Genomic DNA, 22,265 nt, shown 5'->3' on the forward strand with positions numbered 1-22,265 from the left:
CAGAGCAATGGGGTGGGAGGTGGGAAGGAGGGAGAGAGAGAGATGGGGGTGGGGCAGGGGTGTTTGTTTTTTCAGGAATTAGAAAGTTGGCAACCCTACCAGCACCCCTTCCCTTGCAGAATTAAGGCAAACGCCCTGACTTTACCCTGCCCCAGATCAAGCCAAAGCACCATGTCCCTCCTTACCATCAGCAAGGTGACACAGAGGGAGGAGGGGTGGCTGAGGGCCAGTGGTGTTGCCTCTTACCGGTGGCAGGCGTGGCACATTCTGCTCAGCCCTGGGACCGCCACAGCACCAGCTTGCCCAGGTCTCCTGCAGCAGGCGGAGAGCACTGCCCCCTCCCCCACGAGCTGGGGGGAGACACTGAGAAAGGAAACAGAACCGGTTACCCCAGTTAGCTCAGGGGCTCAGCCCCAGAGACACCCCCTGGGGCAGAGGTGTGTGGGGTGGGGTTTGATCCAAGATGGCTCACAAAGCCAGCTCATTGGGGGGAGGGCAGAAGCAGCATTAATGGTGTTTCAGAGGGGGGTGAGGGAGTTGGGGGGTGAGGTGTGGGAATGCCATGTATCGGGGGGGCAGGGGACTCCTGGACTTGGCAGGGACACCCTCTACATCTGCCCCCCCCTTCAACTGTCACGCCTGCCAGCGGACCACCCCAGAGTCTGTGTTGCGGCCAGCTTTGGGAACCCCTGCAGCAGCGACCAGTGTAATAAGCTCACGGCAGCCAAACACAGCCAAAGAACAGTAGCACGCAAGAAAGCAAGTGTGCTTTTCAGCAGGGGTTTGGAACCTTTTTCTTTCTGAGGGCCCAGGAGGGGATCAGGTGGGTGGACTCGGGGCTCCAGACCAGGGGCGGGGTGGGGGGCCTGGGACATAGGCATAGTTTGACTTCTATTTCGGGGTGTGGGGGGAGAAAAGCAAAGGGCCGGCAGGGATCAAGCAAGCTCCGCACAGCAGGATCCAGAGAGGGAGCGGCATCTCCACCCCCTGACTCACCTCTGCAGGCCACCCAGCCTTTCTGGGTTGGAGGGAAATGCAACCAAAAACTTTTACTCAAAGCAGTGAACGCAGCTAAAAAAGTTTGAAAACTGCTCAAGGGGTAGTGAGGGGCTGTGTGCAGGCCCGGGGGGGAAGCTCAGGCTTCAGGGAAGGGGGTAGCTTGGGGCCGTGTGCAGGCGGGGGGGTAGCTGAGAGTTCAGAGAGGGGGGTAGCTTGGGGCTGTGCAGGGGCAGGGGGGGTAGCTCAGGGTGCAAGGAAGGGGGTAGCTAGGTGCTGTGTGAAGGCAGGGGAGTAGCTCAGGGTGTAGGGAGGGGGTTGCTAGGGGTGTGTGCGTGCTGGGGGTTCCTGACCAATGGAGCTGTGGAGTCGGCGCTCGGGATGGGGGCAGTGTGTGGAGAGAGACCCCCCCCTTGGCCGCCCCTCCACCTAGGAGCTGGACATGCCACTTCCAGGAGTGGCACGGAGCCAGGACAGGTAGGGAGCCTGCCTTAGCCCCGCTGCACCGCTGGACTTTTAGCGGCCTATTAAAATCTCCCAGATTGGTTTCAGTAGCCTCTGGGAGATCAATGCCGATGCCGGGAGACTCCCAGCCAATCCGGGAGGGTTGGTAATCCTCCCTTCTGGAGACTATGTCCCAGCCAGCTGGCTTCATGCCCATGCTCCTTCTCTGTGAGCAGCAAGGACCAATGCTGCCTATTTCAGCGGTGACCATGTTATCAGAGCGAATGCTTAGAGCACCGTTCCACCTCTCTGACAGTTGCTTTCTCTTCTCTGCTACCTAGCCCCAAGAACCCTCATCTACCCCCATATACACACACACACTTATGCAAATACTGAACACGTACAATGGAGATGTGCCAAACCGGGGACTTTCCGTCTGCAAAGTGTCCTTCCCCTTGTGGTTTCCAGGGATTGCTCCCGTCTAAAGCAGTGTTACCGCTGAATTGAAGAGAAATGGCTATTTTCACAATGAGAAGCATGCTAATATCAGCATTTCCATATGCTTCCTGGGCGAAGCCACCTAGTCCTATACTCAAAACCTGCCCCGTTTCTGAGGGAAGCATGTGAAATCTTTGTGACACTGTGTTCACATCCATAATGAAATGTGAAAGAACCTGAATTCTTGCACAGTTTTCCCTTTCTAGCCCTGGCTACTTTAAAACTGATGTTTAGTTTCACTGTTGTTCTCCAAATGGGCTTGCACAAAAGGCCTGCTCCTGCTCCCGCACTGAAGTCCATGTCAAGATTCGTATTGACTTCCGTGGGTCAAAGCAAAGCCCCTTCCGATGAGCTGCAGCACCACCATGTTCTGCGTGTTTATATTTTTCAAATGGTGCTTTTAAAAAAGCAGATCAGAAGGCAAGCATTGTCTCGCTGAACAGTGCCACCTGCTGGCCAGCCAGGCTCAAAATGGAGGTCAGGTCTGCCCTGTGGGCTGGAGAATAAAGACCTGATTATGGGAATGGACGCTTTTTAAAAAGGGAAAAACAACACTTAATTTGTGCCAGGGCTTGGTAGTTCATAGCCCTGGCACCTCTGGGCTTGCTGCATCAGTTATGAATGAGGTGTGGGGTGGAATGAGAGGTGGAACGGTGCTCGATACTAAACTGGGAGGAGTGGTAGATACGCTGGAGGGGAGGGATACGATACAGAAGGACCTAGACAAATTGGAGGATTGGGCCAAAAGAAATCTGATGAGGTTCAATAAGGATACATGCAGGGTCCTGCACTTAGGACGGAAGAATCCAATGCACCGCTACAGACTAGGGACCGAATGGCTAGGCAGCAGTTCTGCGGAAAAGGACCTAGGGGTGACAGTGGACGAGAAGCTGGATATGAGTCAGCAGTGTGCCCTTGTTGCCAAGAAGGCCAATGGCATTTTGGGATGTATAAGTAGGGGCATAGCGAGCAGATCGAGGGACGTGATCGTCCCCCTCTATTCGACATTGGTGAGGCCTCATCTGGAGTACTGTGTCCAGTTTTGGGCCCCACACTACAAGAAGGATGTGGATAAATTGGAGAGAGTCCAGCGAAGGGCAACAAAAATGATTAGGGGTCTAGAACACATGACTTATGAGGAGAGGCTGAGGGAGCTGGGATTGTTTAGCCTGCAGAAGAGAAGAATGAGGGGGGATTTGATAGCTGCTTTCAACTACCTGAAAGGGGGTTCCAAAGAGGATGGCTCTAGACTGTTCTCAATGGTAGCAGATGACAGAACGAGGAGTAATGGCCTCAAGTTGCAGTGGGGGAGGTTTAGATTGGATATTAGGAAAAACTTTTTCACTAAGAGGGTGGTGAAACACTGGAATGCGTTGCCTAGGGAGGTGGTGGAATCTCCTTCCCTGGAAGTTTTTAAGGTCAGGCTTGACAAAGCCCTGGCTGGGATGATTTAACTGGGAATTGGTCCTGCTTCGAGCAGGGGGTTGGACTAGATGACCTTCAGGGGTCCCTTCCAACCCTGATATTCTATGATTCTATGATTCTAATGCAAAAAAATTGCTCAAGCCCCAGCATCTAATTGCTTGAGCTCTGGCACCTATTTCATTACAAATTAAGTATTAGGGGAAAAACCCCAAATAATTCACTGTGGCCCAAGGATGACCCACAATCCTTATTCCACATGAGCCTAGTTTCATGACTTTCTTCAGCTTGGGGTGTTGACGAGGCTGCACCACATAGGGTAGTTGTGGATCATGTGTTTGTGGTTAGGGTCCAGGGGAACAGGCTCACAAAAAATCTTAAATCCATGATGGAGTTGGTTAAGTGCAAGCGTCCCACTGATTCCACTGAGAGTCAGATCAGACTCCAAAATGTTGTAGCTATGATCTTTGTGTAAGCAGTGTCAGGATGAGCTCCACCCTGACATCTGGTGGTGAGGTGTGGCAAGTTGTGGAAGAGAACTTCAGGGGCCGATCTCATTTGCATAGGCACACCCACCACGCCTAGAATGAGACCATAGCTGCCCAAATGGTCACTTTGGCTGCTGTGGGATCCCCAGTGTCTCTGTTATTGGGGCAGGAAGAATAAATTGTTATTACCCTGATTATGGGAACTGTGCTTGGAACTGTACATGGCCTTTTGTTATGATGGAGGGATTCACCATCAACTAAGTACCACTCGCTAGGCAAGGGTCATGGGTTCCAAAACTGTGTTAATGGAGAGAGGTTGGGGACAAGTATTAATACTTGGTGGTATGGGCCCCTTGGTGAGGGCCCTACATGCTAATTGCACTTCCTTCTCTCACCACTGTGCAACATCAGAGCTAATTTTGATTTCATTAGAAGTCTAGTTATAGGCTGCTGAGCTCACTTTGGGCTGACAGTGATTTCAGCTCTTAGGTGAATTCAGCTTGTAGTAGGGGAGCCCCAGTGCTGGTGCACTGAGTGTTGTGTTAAGTAGTGGGGGAGCTTGAAGATATATTGTGGAGCAGTTTGCAAGACGGCTGGAGTGCCTTGTGGACCGGCTGGTGAAGCAGTTCGACGCGGAGCAGTTTGTGGATGGCAGGAGCTGCTTGTGGGCCGCGGAGCTGAGCAAAGGAGTTCGTAGGGCGGCTGGCGGAGTGGAGTGCAGCTGAACAAAGGAGTTCGTGGGGCGGCTGGCGGAGCGAAGCTATGGAGCTATGGGGCGGTCAGCGTCAGATCATGTAAGGTGCCTCTTACCCCCATCCCATCTCCACCCAGGTTGGGAGGTAAAGCTCCGCAGATAAACTTTCGAACTCTGGGGCTGCCCTGACCAGGGACAGAGACTTTTGGGTCATTGGACTTTTGGGACTTTGGGTGATTTGGGGTTGCTGGACTCAAGAACCAAAGGGAAAAGGGCATGCCCCAATTTTGCTTGGGGTGGGTTTTTTTTGTTTGCTCATGGGTTGTGTTATGAATCCTGTTGGTGGTGTTTCCCCAACATAATGCCACATTGTTTCTCTCTGTTATTAAAAGGCTTTTTGCTACACTCAGACTATGTGCTTGTGAGAGGGGAAGTATTGCCTCTTGGAGGCGCCCAGCAGGGGTGGTATATATTTGTCCCAGGTCACTGGGTGGGGGCTCGAGCCGGTTTACATTGTGTTATTGGAATGGATCCCCTAGATATTGAACCCGCCCCTTGTTGCTGCCAACTCTGACGGGCAGAAGGGTTACATTTGTGTCTCTTTGTTATCTTTTTGTGCCTTATTTCAACACGGCTGTGAAAATGCCCCAAAGCAGCATGGCAGACCCCCAGCCCTGCTCACCCAGCATTCTCAGTCCAAGAGCTCCATGTAAATTGAGACTCCACACAGCTAATCATCTTGCATCCAGTTCTATGTATTATCAGACCTGCTGATAGACAGTAACATGTCTTCTTTAGGAGAGAGCACAACATTATCAGCAATTATTAAAAAAACGAAAACCAACCACACGCTCCAATGTACAGCTCATCCAGAAAGTGAAACAATCTCTTTAGATTTTAGGCCAGGAGGATTTTTTTTCCCCCCAACTTTGTGTTGTACAGAAAAAGATCTAAATCTACATCAGCTAAATCTAAGAAGTGTAGCACACGATCACCTGCCTTAAGGGACACTTTAAAAAACAACAACATGACTTACTATGCTGACATCTTACCCAATACTGAGTATATCAGAACTCATCCAAAACAGAACAAGCTCACTCCTCACATTTAAAAATATATAAAAGGCAAGTTGCCTTTTTTGTCCTGCAATATACAATTCTAATGCAGCCATCCAACAAAGAACAGCAGACTTGACACCATTAACATTTTCATGGTTTTCTTTTTAAAGGGACACTGTCAAGTAGTTTAGGCCCAAACCTATCAGTGAGGAAACTGAAATAGTTTTTTATTATATTAATTGGGAAGGAAACCCAAAAGGTTTGTAGCTAAGAAACAGGAAGTGAAACTGACCATTAACAGGAAGTAGTGCTGGCTGATTTAGTTTCACTGTTCAGTGTGAATGAAACAAATTAAAAAAAAAAAGAAAAAGAAAACGAAGAGCATAAGTGGCAAAAAGCACAATGGATTTTAAAATAGATTATTAAAACTGAAACAGCTAAGGTGTCAGTTTAGGAGGTTGCAGACACATCTCAGGAGACTGTGACCATCCTCTCTTTCTTTATGGCTAGATGGGATGTGAGGGGTGTCTTGAAACGTAGGAGAGAGGACTCCTGAAACTATTTTGTATTGCAATGTGAAGTGGGGACTCACGTTATGGAAGAGGTGTAGATAGCAACACAGATGAGGCCATTTTTGAAGTCGTGATCTTGACAGTGATCCTTTAAAACACACACACACACACACACTTGCAGCTTCTCTCAGAGAATGGGGTTAAAAAAACGCAAATGAACAACAGTTAATGTTATGCAGCAGCACAGTGACAACTATCTGGAAAGGACTTACACGTGTCCACCTCAGAACCCCTATATATATATTAATCTTTATAAATACAGTATTCTACACCAGGAACTGTAGAAAGACGTCATTCAAGGAAATTTTGTAATTACTAGTGTCAACTCAGTGCGCCATGGAGCCAACTCGCCACTCCACAGAGGTTTCAAAGTTACGAACCCTTGTGAGAATGGACTGGAGTTTACGATACGCTTTTTAGAAGTCTTTTTTTTTTCTGCCAATCTGGAACGTTCTGGTTCAAGCCCCTCCCCCCACTCCCTTTCCCAAAAAATAGAGATTGGTTAGGTTAAGTCAGTCAGACCCAATCAATTTGCTTTGCCACTAAAGACGGCGAGAAGGAGACCACACTGACGTCTCTAGAAGCTTCTAGATGAAAGCTAAATTGTGAGGCAGGTTCTGCTGTTGTTGTCAGAGTCACTTAGCAAGGGGGGCAGTCATAGCTCATCCCTGGACAACGACGCATCGAGAGATGGCTGGGGGGCCAAGGCATCTTTGTTCTGGGCATCGCTGTGGATCTGGCCCTGTTGCCGGGACTTCCAGGAATGGGCTCTGTCCCAGTCAGTCGACATGGTCTCATTGTCCCAGATGGTGGATGTCTCTGTGTCACTGAGATAACCCGGCTGCCCTGTGTAATGGGTGGGATAAACAAGCAAGGGCTCTGCTGAGAAGGCCTTCAAGTCTCTGGACTCATAGTACTCCTTGTACTTCTCTCTAAAGAAAGGAAAACAAATATCATTAGCAGAAATAAGTCTTGCTCAGCACCACTGTGTTTGCTTTGCCTTTCCATGGGTTATGAGCCAATCTACTGAGCTAGGACTAGTCGGTAGAGTTAGATGCTCCTCGCAGGGTGAAACCTGGGCAAATGATTGAAGGCTTGAGATGAACTGAACAGTGAGGACACTATTAGTCCTTTTGGAAAAGTGATTTTTATACAATAACATAAAGGATCCTAAAGAATGACAAAGTATTTCAGAAACCATGCACTTCACCTGCCACTAGGGAGCAGCCACCTCTGAAGCAGGACCCTGCAGCTATTTGAATAGCAACACTCTATGAGAGAACAGGACAGGAAGCATACTGGATCCATCTGGAAATTCTACGGGGACTGTAGCCCCAGTCTTGCAGAGATACCTGGATATGTGAGTTGGCATTTGGAATTCAACTGCTGGGCCCCTGTATCATTTCTTATTTGCACTGTTTGGGTGCGATTTTTAGATGAGTTCAGGGGTGGCCTAACTCTGCTCCCACTGAAATCAATGGTAATGCTCCCATCAACTCCAATGGGAGCAAAGTTAGGCCAAGAAATAACAAAGGCTTTGTCTATACTAGCAGTTGTCTTAAAATCTCCCTCTATGGCATCGCTACCGCACATGTAGGAATGAAATCAGGAGGGCCAAATCGCACCTGGAGCTGCAGCTAGCGAGAGATGTCAAGAGTAACAAGAAGGGTTTTTTCAGGTATGTTGGCAACAAGAAGAAAGCCAAGGAAAGTGTGGGCCCCTTACTGAATGAGGGAGGCAACCTAGTGACAGAGGATGTGGAAAAAGCTAATGTACTCAATGCTTTTTTTGCCTCTGTCTTCACTAACAAGGTCAGCTCCCAGACTGCTACGCTGGGCATCACAAAATGGGGAAGAGATGGCCAGCCCTCTGTGGAGATAGAGGTGGTTAGGGACTATTTAGAAAAGCTGGACGTGCACAAGTCCATGGGGCCGGACGAGTTGCATCCGAGAGTGCTGAAGGAATTGGCGGCTGTGATTGCAGAGCCATTGGCCATTATCTTTGAAAACTCGTGGCGAACCGGGGAAGTCCTGGATGACTGGAAAAAGGCTAATGTAGTGCCAATCTTTAAAAAGGGGAAGAAAGAGGATCCTGGGAACTACAGGCCAGTCAGCCTCACCTCAGTCCCTGGAAAAATCATGGTGCAGGTCCTCAAAGAATCAATCCTGATGCACTTGCATGAGAGGAAAGTGATCAGGAACAGCCAGCATGGATTCACCAAGGGAAGGTCATGCCTGACTAATCTAATCGCCTTTTATGATGAGATTACTGGTTCTGTGGATGAAGGGAAAGCAGTGGATATATTGTTTCTTGACTTTAGCAAAGCTTTTGACATGGTCTCCCACAGTATTCTTGTCAGCAAGTTAAGGAAGTATGGGCTGGATGAATGCACTATAAGGTGGGTAGAAAGCTGGCTAGATTGTCGGGCTCAACGGGTAGTGATCAATGGCTCCAAGTCTAGTTGGCAGCCGGTATCAAGTGGAGTGCCCCAAGGGTCGGTCCTGGGGCCGGTTTTGTTCAATATCTTCATAAATGATCTGGAGGATGGTGTGGATTGCACTCTCAGCAAATTTGCGGATGATACTAAATTGGGAGGAGTGGTAGATACGCTGGAGGGGAGGGATAGGATACAGAAGGACCTAGACAAATTGGAGGATTGGGCCAAAAGAAATCTGATGAGGTTCAATAAGGATAAGTGCAGGGTCCTGCACTTAGGACGGAAGAATCCAATGCACCGCTACAGACTAGGGACTGAATGGCTAGGCAGCAGTTCTGCGGAAAAGGACCTAGGGGTGACAGTGGACGAGAAGCTGGATATGAGTCAGCAGTGTGCCCTTGTTGCCAAGAAGGCCAATGGCATTTTGGGATGTATAAGTAGGGGCATAGCAAGCAGATCGAGGGATGTGATCATTCCCCTCTATTCGACATTGGTGAGGCCTCATCTGGAGTACTGTGTCCAGTTTTGGGCCCCACACTACAAGAAAGATGTGGACAAATTGGAGAGAGTCCAGCGAAGGGCAACAAAAATGATTAGGGGTCTAGAACACATGACTTATGAGGAGAGGCTGAGGGAGCTGGGATTGTTTAGCCTGCAGAAGAGAAGAATGAGGGGGGATTTGATAGCGGCTTTCAACTACCTGAAAGGGGGTTCCAAAGAGGATGGCTCTAGACTGTTCTCAATGGTAGCAGATGACAGAACGAGGAGTAATGGTCTCAAGTTGCAGTGGGGGAGGTTTAGGTTGGATATTAGGAAAAACTTTTTCACTAAGAGGGTGGTGAAACACTGGAATGCGTTACCTAGGGAGGTGGTAGAATCTCCTTCCTTAGAGGTTTTTAAGGTCAGGCTTGACAAAGCCCTGGCTGGGATCATTTAACTGGGAATTGGTCCTGCTTCGAGCAGGGGGTTGGACTAGATGACCTTCAGGGGTCCCTTCCAACCCTGATATTCTATGATTCTATGACTTACTTTGCCATTGCTTGCAAAGTGGTCAACTGGCCACTGGCGTTTTAAGCGCCACAACTTCCAATCCCATCTAGACCTGTTCTGGGCAACCCAATGGCTAGTCAATGGCAGCCTGTCTGCATTAGTGCTCCCAGCGTCCCTACCACCAGAGAAACTGCTACTGATGCAGATGAGGCCGAAGAGTGTACCCTGCTACCACAGAGTAAGTGGTGTGGCCAATTAGGAGAACTGGGTGTTGGAGGAGAACAAAGGCCTGTCTCAGATATGTTATCAGAGGATCACTAAGACTGTATACAGGACTAGAAGACAACTGTCAGAGGGACACTGCAGTACCTGTTGGAAGCAGGGACCAATGATGTGGCACCCCAAATTCTTTTGGGGAGATGTCATAATGGGTAACTAGACTCTGGAAACAAGGTTAGGGGGAGCTTTAGGTGAGAATTTAAAAAAACCCTTGTTTTCTTACAAAACAAGGTGATCCACCCTTGAAAACAGATTCCTCCCGTATCTTGAGACCCACATCACTTTCCAGGGCTCTGAGGGAGAGAGAGCCTTGCAGAGCTTTCCCCACAAAGAGAGAGACAATGTTGATAAGTCTGGCTGGGAGCTGGTTAAAAGATGTGACTTCTCCCTGCCCCACACACCTTTGAAATGAAAACCCTGGATTCTGCAACACAGCGAAGTAGGAAGGTGCCATGTAGATTCTGAAAAGGCCCTAAAAGCAGGGTTTTGAAAAGAAAGGCTCTGAGTTGCACAGAGATCTTTCCCAGGCCTATGCCAGGTAAGGTATTCCAAAGTAGACACTATCTACATAATCATAATAATACACCTATATAGTTACTTCCAATCAGAGATTACTAGCTGCTTCAAAAGTATGAATTTATGAATCCCAAAAGACCACTCCGAGGTAGGATATTATTACATAAATTCAGGCACAGAAAGGTCCGGAGATTTGCTCAACATCTCCAGCAGCACTGGCAATATCCAAGAATCATAATATCCAGTCCTCTGCTCCGCCTACTAGGTTATGCTATGGAGATGCACTGTACAAACAGCAACGCAACATCCAGTTTAAGATCAGTTAGCAAGGTACAGCTCACGCAAAGCCAGCTGGCTTTCCAAGCAAGGAAGGGTGTTTACTTACACAGGGTGCTTGTTGTACATGATCGGCAGGAATTCATCGACCGGCAGCATCTTGCTAAAAGGTTCAGCCCCAATTAATTTCTGAGCCCCTTCAAAGGAGATTGCATACCCCAGGGTCCAGTAAGAGTAATCTGCTTCCACAAGGTTCATTACATTAGGAACTGCCTTCTCGGGGCGCTGCACCTGCATCCTTTTCCGACCAATGTAGCTGGAGGGGAGAAAAACCCACCAATGTGAAAACTAAGGCCTGTTTCCATGATCAGCTCTGCAGTGCAATTATACTGTAACTGGGACATCAGGCATTCCCACTTCAACCAGGGCTGAGCAAAGGCCTTTTAAGTCAGTGGGAGTTTTTCCATTGACGTCACTGGACCATGGATCAGGTCCAAAGTGCACCCACAAGTCAAATGCTTCTCCTGGAATTCTCCAGTGCCACAACTGCCTGTGTTTTTAACCCAGAGGTGCAGTCCAAGGAGACTACAGATCCCAAAACCAATGCGCCATCCTGACCCAAGCAAGGATTTGAATTCGCTATGGTGCGTATCCAGTGAGGTGCTGGAGGCCTCTCAGGAGCCTCTTGTTAAAACTCCATCATCCTACAGACAGGAGGGTTGGGGTAATTCCCCAGCCATATCCCTTCTCTGGATGAAGCCCAGATAAATCAGTGCCACCAGAGACGGCTTATCCCTTATAAAAATACATCTGAAGAGAAAACGTTTTGCTTTTGGACTGTCACAGGCACTGATCCAGGGACCACACAACCTGAGTGCCAGAAAGCACCAAACAGCCGGAGGATTATAAAAACTGCCTGGGGGAGGAGCCCCCTAGAAGGTCTTCTCCCCCTTCTTCAGCTGGCCAGTTCGAAAACTCTGCTCCCTTGGCAGTGAACGTGGAATTGTTTTCAGAAACAGGACAAAGATTTCCAGCTCAGTCTGTTTGCTGGCTAGACGGTGCCATTCTCCTCTTGCTTCTCTTTGTGAGAATGAGTATGTATTTAAATGACTAAACAAAAGGGTTCAAATACCCTGTTCTCACAGTGAGAACATGTACCCTGTGTCATGGGAATTAGTTCAGAGTGGGGGACCAGGGTTATTGGGAGGCCATGGCTATATCACTGTGGGCACCTGTTTATTAAAGAGTACCCGCAATGTGCTTCATTTGATGGAGGTTTTAACTACTCCAGCTCCTTTAAAATTATCCCCCATTATTGATTCTTTGGAATTTTATTCCTCCATGCTGCATTCCCTGCAGGCAGCCCTGTCTGATTATTATGAGGGTACATCCATGTTATTGAAATGCTCCGTGCATGTGAGAGCAGGGGAAAGAGTTTCCAGCTGGTTTAGGGCAGTGAAAGCTCTTGGGACAAGACTACTTACATGAGCTCCCAGTCTAGCTGGACTTGCTCTATATCGTCCATCAGTTTCATGAGTTTCCTTTTAAACTGATGCTCAAAGCGCACGTCGTCTTCAATAACGAGAGTCTTCTCCAGCTCTCTGTTCACCACCTGAAAGGGATGTTTTCAAATGGGACTGAAATGGCCCATATGCTATTGAAGGGCCAGTTCTGCACCCTCTGAAGCTATGCCGAGGACCCCACTGGGAGCAGGACTGAGCCCCCCTGCTCTTTGATCAGTATGAAGGTCATCAAAATTGGTGCCACTCAATTCTACACAGGTTTAGAATCAGAAAAAAACTCATAGGTGAAATCCTGCAACAACATTTCTTCGCTTTTTTTTTTTTTCTCCCCAAGCACAACATTGCCCCAAACAGGCTGGCTATGGGTTTTGTGAAAAAGGTCATGACCACAGTCCAGACGTGTGACACAGACTGGGAGCTGTTTGCAAACTGACAGCATAATAGGAGCTGCTCAAGTCTCAGCACTTTTGAAAATCAGGTTGCTTATGTGCCAAGGTGTGAACTTAAAAGCCTAACTGCTGATCCTGTTTTTGAAAATCGTAACCTTTACTGAGACCCTGGACAATTCACACCAAAATAAGAGAGACTATCTAAAAATAAAACATTGCTTCCCTCCCACAGCATCCAAGTGTAATACACCCACCAGCGCACAGACATTATTTACCTCTTTCCAGATATAATAGTGGCTAAGAAAGCAGCCAATTTCCCCCCTGGTCAGTGGCCTGGAAGAATAAGGATCCTGGTAACCAGGTAGCATGTCAATATTCAGAGCTTTCAGCTGGCTTGTATTCAATGCCCTGAGGAAAGAGAGAGCTGCTTTCAGTATTAAGAACTTTTATAGATGTTACTATTTTTTACTCAGGCACAAAACCAGTGAAATTGTTTAGCAGTGAAAAGACTTCCCTGAGCTAGGGAAGTTCCCAGAATAGGCTGTGTATTTGTAGCTGAATGCAGTTTAATTTGATCTAAATCATGCTGAACATAAGAGATTTTTTAGGATTCTCACCCCCAACAGTTTCAAGAAAGTGCAATCTTAAAAGGGTCATTGTAATATTGTTAATAACACTTCAGCTATAGTCAAACTGGAAGGCTAGAGAACACCGAGCTCACTTTCCACCATGGTGGGATTTTGTTTGCTTTTTTATTTCTCTCACCTTGAACAACAGCACTAGCGCAGTCAGTATTATATTTGCTTCTGGTCAGTTTCACTGTCAAGTTCTAATGCCCTAGCACTAGAGAGGCCGCTAAGGCAGAGAGACACCAGGAGACCCAAGATCTGTTTCTAACTGTGCCACTGACTTCCTGAGCAGCCTTGGGAAAGTCACTCAGCCTGGGACTTTCAAATGGGATTTGGGCACCTAACTCCTTTAGTAAACCCCAACCTTGACCTCAGTGCCTCAGTTTCCCCGTGTGTAAAATGGAGATTTTGTACATTGCTTTGAGAGTTACAACTAAAAGAAAACTTTATCAGTGTTTACATTACTATAATGTAGCATAGTGGGGTTGGACATATTGCAAGGGAACATGTAAATGCCACAAAAATGTTTTCATTGTCATACCCCTATTTAATTTTATGACAATGTTTCTATTCATAGAACTTTGCCTTGAAGAAGACTTTACTTCTGGGCCTAAACTATCTTACCAGATCTCTAATGGAGACTGATCAGAGTAAGGGAAGAATAAAATAACAGCATGAAAACTTTTTTTTTGCAAAACTGCACCAAATAGTGCATTAAAAATGATAACTCATAATCACAGGGCATCAAAGAGAATTGTCTGAAATTAATCAAGGTAGCACTTCTAATCAACAGTTCTGCTATGCAGAACCAGATCTTTCCAAAGACTCACTTGCCATCCACAGCCTCTACTATATTGACTGCAATCTCCTGCTCATAGAGCGTTCGCAGCATTCGATCCCGCCTGTCTTTCCGACGCTTCAGGTTAATCATGAAAATCTGGGTTAAGAAAGAAGGACATCAGAACACTCTGGCTCAGTGCAAAGTCCAGATACAAGCCTGTGCCGGAGCTCAGCAGGTTTTGAACCCTGTTAGAGCTCCAGGAGCATTTCCATTTAAGAGCGTTGTTTTTGGATTACTATAAATTTGTCAGACATTTATCTTTTGAGCTGAAATTCAGAATATTTGTTCTCAGTCCAGCTGCTGATTTTTATGGGAACATTGAGGAAAGAATGTTCAATGATTTTCAAAAATGAAGAGTGTGTACGTGTGTGTGTATGTGTGTAGGGGGGCAGTGGGAAGAAAGCACTTTTGCCTTGTTAAAAAAAACCTACAAAATCTGATTTTTTTGGATCAATTCTAGCACCTCACTAATTTGGAGCAGAAACCTGAAATCTGGCAGGGACATAAAGCTGACCCAGGTTCGTGGGGTAATCAGGGCTGGGTCAGTTCTAAAAACGACTCAACACTCTCAGGTTGGATTCGGGTCAGCTGTGCTCAGTTTGGGTTCAGGTCCAGGTCGGGCTTTAAGAGTAGGCCTGAGCAGAGCTCTACTCCTAACTGGACAGCTGAGGATTCCAGGTAGGACGATGCACAGTGAATGCAGCAGGGCTTCATACATTGAGCAGTGAGAATAAAAATCTAAATGAACAGTGCCACATTCTCCAGGCACCATCAACACTGCGTGAGGGAGGGGCCTGGATGAGAAAACTGTATCTGAGTAATTAGAAACCGGAGGGTAATATAAATACACAGGGGGCAGAGTCAAGGTTGTGTGGGCAACATGAACTTCGGCATTTCCTGACTTTTAAATGCTTCACTTTGCAACCATAATGGTCTTTGAATGCACAGTTGTATATGGAATTAGAAAGCAAGGGCCAGGGGCCAGTTGTGCAGTTTGGAGCTGGATCTGAACTTCCCCAGCACACTGATGTTTGGATCCAACCTTTTGTTTGGGCCAATCTCTACCCAGTACAATATATCCCTTTTGTATTCAAAGGGAGGATGAGGTTGGCATGTGGTAAAGAGCACAGATCTTTACCAAATGCTGCATCTATCTTTGGGATTACCAATATGCCTATCACCCTAAGAACTGGACACAAGTGGAAGCAGGTTCTGCAATGCAGGGTACCTTTAATTACTGCAGATCCTGGAAATTTTCTGCTGATTCAGTCAGAATCATAGGTGTGCTCCTAAAATACATTCTGGGCTGGAAAACAGATCTGAGGGCAACACTTAGCCCAAGCTAAGCAGACATATTTTGCCTGGTCGAGGGCAGACTGCAGGCCCCGCCAGGCACACACATTCCTTGGTAAAACACAGAATGTCAGGGCCACGTTTCTGTCCTCAGGCAGGCAAGAACAAGTTCAGCCTGAGGAACAAACCTTGGCCAAATAAAAACCAGACTGAGAGCCAGCTTGGTGCAAAGGCAGTAATACTAATAAAATATCAGGCAATTTAAGTGCAACCACAAGAAACAGCCCAGAAACACACACGACTCCAAACATAGATGGCCAAACAAACAGTCACACAGAATCCGTACTTCATGACACAAGCCATATAAATAGAAACTCCAGACCAACCCAAGAAAACAAAACGTCTTAAAGACAAAACACACAAGGCTCCTCCAATTTTAGTAGCTCCCTCTGTGATTATATTACTGTCTCTGGCAGCTACACACACAGGCACTACACGTCCTATGCAGGTTTTTTTGGCTCTACACAAAATGTAAACCCAGTTTATTCACAGCACAGTCTCTCTCTGGAATTCTTCCTCCCCGGTCTCTTTCTGCTGATACTTAGCCTCTGACTGTGGCTAGCCAGCTCTAGCACTACAGGGGCAGGAGTTTCTAGAGGGATGATTTATGCACCAAACTTCCTGGGTTCTGCTTCAAACATGTTCCCAGCTGTCTTGAGTAAAATCAAAACAAAAAGGCCACAGTGGAAATGTGGCTCCCAAACAGGAAAAGAAGATTAGGACAAACAATATAGAATATTCAGTGAATACATACAGACCCCATCATAACCCAAGTGATCCAAAGTGCTGTGTATTTACAGTTTAAACACCTGACTCTCTTCAGTCACCATCTCTAACAGCTTTGCGAGGTCATCAAAACAGTGTCCTTGCTTCTTAATGGAAAGCAGGAGAAATTTTAAAAAACCCGTAAGTGCTAAAGTTCTTTGGGAATAATGAAGCTATCTCCAAGTATCCTACCCAGAGGAACCCTAACCCTAGGGTGGGGAGCTCTACCCATAGAAACCCTAAACCTGGGGCAGAGAGCACTGCCCATAGCAACCCAAACATTTCTTCCAAGTATCCTAACCACAGAAACCCTAACCCGCAAGCGGGGAACCCTACCCATAGAAACCTTAACCCTAGCTCCAAGTGTGCTACCCCTAGCAACCCTAAGCCTAGCTCCAAGTACCCTACCCTTAGGAACCATAAACCTAGTTCCAAGTGTCCTCCTCCTAGGAACACTAACCCTAGTGTGGTGAGCCCTACCCATAGGAACTCTAACCCGGGGGGGGGAGTCCTACCCACAGGAACCCTAACTCCAAGCGGCCTACCCATAGGAACCTTAACCATAGGACAGGGAGCCCTACCTATAGGAACCCTAACCCCAAGTGGCCTATGCATAGGAACCCTAACCCTAGGGCTGGGAGCCCTACCCGTAGGAACCCTATCCCTAACTCCAAATGGCCTACTAATAAGAATCCTAACCCTAGGATGGAGAGACCTATCCATAGGAATCCTAACCTACAGAAAGAGTAAAGCTTAGTGGTTGCAGGAGGTGACTGGAAGTGAAGCCAAATCACGCCTGGCCTGATTTAATGACCATTTAAGTAACTGGAAAGATTCCCACTGGTATCCCTGGACGTTGGATTCAGCCAAGTTTTTCAAACTTGGGACATCTGAGATCAGTCACCTCAAGGCTTGATGTCCAAAGATGCTGAGCACCCACAGCTCCCACTGACATCAAGTACAGCTGCTCAGCTCTTATGAAATCAGGAATCAAAATTCACATGTGGATGCCTCAAAAGGATCCCCATTGGATCAGGGGGAGTTTTAGTCAAGTAAAGACACCAGGATCCATCCCATGGAAAATTTCAACCCAACATATCAATGTTTTGGAAAGTTTTGATGAACATGTGAAGACGGGATAGAAATGAAAACTAATTTGCAGCCTTATCTGTGGTGGGAGTGACAAGGCTTCCTATATGATGCACATGTCCACACAACAAAATAAAAGTACATACAGGCACTATACCATGGTAAACCCATATTCACCACTGTCATATAATTATGATATGTTTTGTACAAAGTATAGCTTGTGAGATATCATTCTAAAAGTCTTACTCTACCAAACATTAATATCTTATTGTATTGTATGTGCTGTCATTGTATGTGAAGTTATGAAGTTTTACTGTGTATGTGTTATTGAAAGATGTTGTGAAGTTGGAAACACCCATAGCTAGCCTTTCAGGTACAACAGTGAAGAAGCTAGACAGTGCTAATGGCCCATCAGCAAAGACAATGGACCATGGAAAAGATCTGTCCTCATCTGGGGATGTTTCAGTCAGCCTATGAGCAATGGTTGCTATGACTCAGCAAGGCATGCAAGGGCATGTGACTAGACCACATGACACTGAACTCCATTTTGGTACCCGTATTTTCCCACAAACTGGGCTGGGAACTTAGCTTGGAACAAAGGGTTCCTGCCATATGTAGAAATTATATAAGGTGGGGAGTGTCATCATCATTTGTCTTCACTCTCCCACAACTGAACACCTGAAAGAACCTCTGGAAGACAAAGGCCTTGGAATGGGGAAAGAGGACCCAAGCTGCAAAGCAGATGCAGCTGATCCCTCAAGAATCTGTAAGCCTGCTTGTATCATCAGTCAGGGTGAGATTTTGCTAATTCAAATCCTATCTATCTAGTATATTAGTCTCAGTTTGCGCTTTTATTTATTTGCCGGGTAATCGGCTTTGATCTGTTTACTATCACTTAACATCTATCTTTCTGTAGTTAATAAACTTGTTTTATGTTTTATCTTAACCAGTGAGTTTTTGAGTGAAGGGTTTGGGAATCCTAGCTCTGTAAACAAAGGCTACTGCATATCTTCCCCACATCAAGGTGGGAGCTAGTTAATTAATGAGCTTGCATCATACAGACCCCTGTGCAGTGCAAGACGATATAATTCTGGGTTTATACTCCAGTAGGGGTGCAAGGCTAGGGAGCTGGGAAGTTGGCTGGGGGCCTCCTGTTTGTCCATGAGTGGCTTAGGGAAAGCACTCAGGTAATTCAGCTGGGTGTGTGGCACCACCTGCTGTCATGATGGGTGATAACAGGGCCTGGAGAGGCTGACTGAATCACTAGCAGAGCAGTGTGAGAGAGGCCAACTCCGCTGAATTGTTAGCGGGCACAGCGGTTCCAACAGCTCCCAGACTGCACCCTGGAGGTAACAACCCACCACACCTACCTCATCAAATCCCATCTTGTCTGGGTGTTTTGAGGGAATGGAGATGTATTGCGAGGGCTCGATTGGAGGATGATCAACTGGAAGAGAATAGAAACATCCACAGTGACTGGTTACTGAACTGCCTAGTGGCAAAGAAACCCAGCCAAATTCATTGTCATCACTTTTCACTGCTTCCCCTGGAACAGAGAGGCACTAGATGTGGGGTGTGATGCTGCGACCTAATCAGCGTCATGTGCCAGAGGAGCGCCTCGAGAGGCAGAAAGCCAGACGCCATGGGACTGCAAACACCCACGAGAACAGTGTATCAATGCACATGCTGGAGCACGTCTTTCCGGCTGGGATGACAGAGGAGCTCACGTTTCAGCTCTGGCAAAATTTAAATAACGGTCTGGTGGGGGGGGAGGGGTTTGCTGCTGGTGGAGCTTTCCTGTTGCTGTGGTGACTTATCGGGGGAGGAGGAGGTGAGGGACTTATAGGCAAAAAAACCAGTAAAACCCGCAGCTCTAATAATGATTTTGGGGCCAGATTGCTCCTCCCCACTGCTGACCAACCTTCAGGACTCGGACAGAGGGGGTTGAGAACTCCCTGAGGACAGCCCCACGGAGTTTTAAGGAAATTGTGCCTCGTCAAGAGGCGGGGGTAAGACGATGTGAAGTGGGCAGGGAGCAAGGTGTCCTAAACACCATAGACCTACGGGATCCACATGGAAGTACCATGCCACTAGATCCATGACCTCACACAACTGGTTGCCCCACCAAACCTATGCATTGACCTCCGGGGCAGCACAGCTCCACCAAGCACCTTCATGCCATTGATTTGAGTCTTGCCTGAGCTGCTCAGCAGCCAATCCAAATCACTGTTCCTCTGGCTGGGAGGAGACTGACGACTGCATCTAATCTAATCATCAGTCTGGAATTTCCCTGGCAGGTTGGCTTCTTTTATTTGTTATTGTGTAATATTGTGTTAAATACATCGATCAATAAAAGAGAAGGAGATTTTGCACAAGCCCTGGCAGGGCTCACCTCTAGTTCCAGCACCAAGATTCTCCCGGTGACTGGTGCAAACTGGGGGGATCCCAGCCCTGTAACCAGCTCCTATTAACCAACTGTGATACCACTAGGAACACAGCCATCACATGAGGATGATAAAGGAGGGATTTGGAAACCCAGCTCCCATTAATTTTTAATGCCCAGATCCCTTTAGGTGGCTTTGAACATCTCAGCCATGATTTTTAATCCAGTCTTTAAGGACCTTCTTAGCATAGGATGCTGCTCCCTCCAGCTCCCAAGAACACAGCTGGGCATCTGATGAGCAAACTCTCCCCCACACTTCCAACAACACTTTTACAGAACTCCAATGAACATTTTACCTAATGCATTTCACTTCACCTTGAATGGTCCCTTAGATTAGAATACATGCTAACTACTGATGCTAAACTATCTGTTTGATCTTGTCTTTAGCTGTGATGCTCAGAGTACCTTTCCCAGACCTGAGGAAGAACTCTGTGTAGCTCAAAAGCTTGTCTCTCTCACACCAGCAGAAGTTGGTCCAGTAAAAGATATTACCTCCCCCACCTTGTCGCTCTGCAGGTCAAGCACAGACGCAACACTGAGGCAGGTGGCAAAGGGTCACCATTCAACAAGAAAGTACTTGGCATCCCAAGGATGGTTCTGCAGAGATGGGGTAGGCTCTGACTTACTCATTGCCTCAATTGTCACATGAATGAAGTTCTCCACATCTTCCTGTAGTGTCTGGTGCAATTTCAGTGGCACCGGGAGGAAGCCATAGCGTTCTCTGTTGCAGATGTACATTTGAATGCCTGGGAATAAAGAGAAAATGGAAACAGAATCAGGTAATTTACCAGGCTGCTTGTTGGCTTTGTAAGTGGAGAAAAGGATGGTTATTTGGCTATAGTGAAACCCACGCTATGGACCCCAGCCCCAACAGGTCTCCCCTCTTAAGCAACCACTTAAAAACCAGCAGTGCAGTTTCTAGTATAATTTTGTTTAATATTTAGCTAATGACCAACTTCTAGGCAACCGATTTCTCCACATCCCATAAAAACAGATTTTACGGTCTTTTAAGTTGCCAGCCTGTAGTTCTCTCCTGGGGGGGAGCCCATCTCAGAGCCCAGAGGAGTGATCCTTCTCACTTTCACACCCCTCATTTCACTCTCACGACCCCACACACTGTAGAGACCAGCCCTAGAGCAATGGACAGTGGTGACTCCTATCAAAACCAGTCTATGCCCCCCCAAACAGATCAAAGGTGGTGAGGCATAAAGAGCTCTCTGCTCCCCAAAACCCGAAGTGAACTGCTTGCTGTGTGTTCTGGCCAGTGTGAGAACTTGATTCAGTGACCACCAAAGTCGAATGGGAGTCACTCCATTGGCTTTGGATCAGAACCAAAGAGCAGAGCAGAGCTGAAGTCTCAAACAGACTTACATCTCCAATGGACTATGCTAAATAAAAAGTCCTTGGTTAGAATGGGGGCAAAATACATTAGGGAGTGGTGGTGGGAGATATCAGTGGGGATTCTGCAGCCCACACCTGGCACTGGCATCTCTTCTAAAAACACATTTTCATTTTTCACAAAATATCATCCATTCTCTACTGTGAACCCTTGGTTCCAAAACCTGAGCATGATCCTGCTGCCTTTACTCACAGTCAAAGGGACTGATGTGAGCAAGGGCAGCAGGTGGGGCCCCAATGTCTAAACATACAGGAGAGATACTTTCAAATGGCAAGGCGGCAGCAAAGTAAGAGGATCCCATATTGAAGGCCTCTGAGGGCGAGTCCGAGAGTTTAGTAATAACGTCCAAGCCTGGGGGGAAAATATGGCCCAAGAAGCAGGGGAATGTCCAAGTATCAGAAGTGCTTCCAGGCTGCAGGCATTTCCACCCACGGAGCAGCACTCCCCATTGACAGTGCACAAAGGCTCTGTTGTTATCAGTCTGCACGGTTACGATTTCTTCCCTGGGATAAAGCAGCTTGGTATGAAGCAAATCAGTAATTCTGAGCATTCAATATGTATAGCTGGTGAGGGGACTCCATCCTCCCCTCTGCCCTGGACTGCACTTGGGAAACTGCACAGAACCACTGGCAAAGACAAGCATGGAAAAATACACAGCTCGACCGAAGTCTCCCCATATAGGCAAGGCTCCACATTCTGCCCTGGCTTGGCCAAATTCTACTTTGTTATACTGGTGTAAATCCAGAGCAACTCTACTGACTTACTCCAAAAGGACACAGTGTAAACAAGAGCAGAATTTGATCCATTGACTTCAGTGGGAGCAGCATGTGGTCAGCCAAGGGCAGAAATGGGTTGACAGAGCATTATCAGGCATTATTAAGCTGTAAAGCAGCACTGACTGGGTACAGACTTGAATTCCATTCCTGACTCAGCAAATGACTTGCTTTGTGACATTTTGCACTTTGCTATTAGTCTCTTTGAGCCTAAGTTTCTCGCATGTGTAAAACAGATGATGATACTTATCAGTGTTTGTAAAGCACTTTGAGAGCTATGGATGAAAAATGCCACAGAAGTGCTAAGCATATTATTATCCAGGTTCCACTTCTTACCATAGCCAAGAACCTGCCAAACAGTGGAGGGAAAAGGAAGAGCCCAAAGAGTATT

General features: G+C 47.0%; 1 protein-coding gene across 1 annotated transcript in view; it reads right to left on the bottom strand.

Annotated features, from left to right (window-relative positions):
• Window positions 1–6,827: 6,827 nt before the first annotated feature.
• The window catches only part of COLGALT2 (collagen beta(1-O)galactosyltransferase 2), a 35,343-nt gene continuing 19,905 nt past the window's right edge, over window positions 6,828–22,265 (bottom strand). Inside the window, exons 5-11 of the mRNA XM_077824270.1 lie at window positions 20,329–20,448; window positions 18,630–18,706; window positions 14,042–14,148; window positions 12,858–12,990; window positions 12,155–12,282; window positions 10,780–10,986; window positions 6,828–7,104 (exon numbers count right to left, since the gene is read on the bottom strand). Coding sequence (XP_077680396.1) covers window positions 6,828–7,104; window positions 10,780–10,986; window positions 12,155–12,282; window positions 12,858–12,990; window positions 14,042–14,148; window positions 18,630–18,706; window positions 20,329–20,448 — 1,049 coding nt within the window. The remainder of the gene's footprint in view (window positions 7,105–10,779; window positions 10,987–12,154; window positions 12,283–12,857; window positions 12,991–14,041; window positions 14,149–18,629; window positions 18,707–20,328; window positions 20,449–22,265) is intronic.

This window comes from Eretmochelys imbricata, chromosome 8 (genome assembly GCF_965152235.1).
Source record: "Eretmochelys imbricata isolate rEreImb1 chromosome 8, rEreImb1.hap1, whole genome shotgun sequence".
NCBI lineage: Eukaryota > Metazoa > Chordata > Testudines > Cheloniidae > Eretmochelys > Eretmochelys imbricata.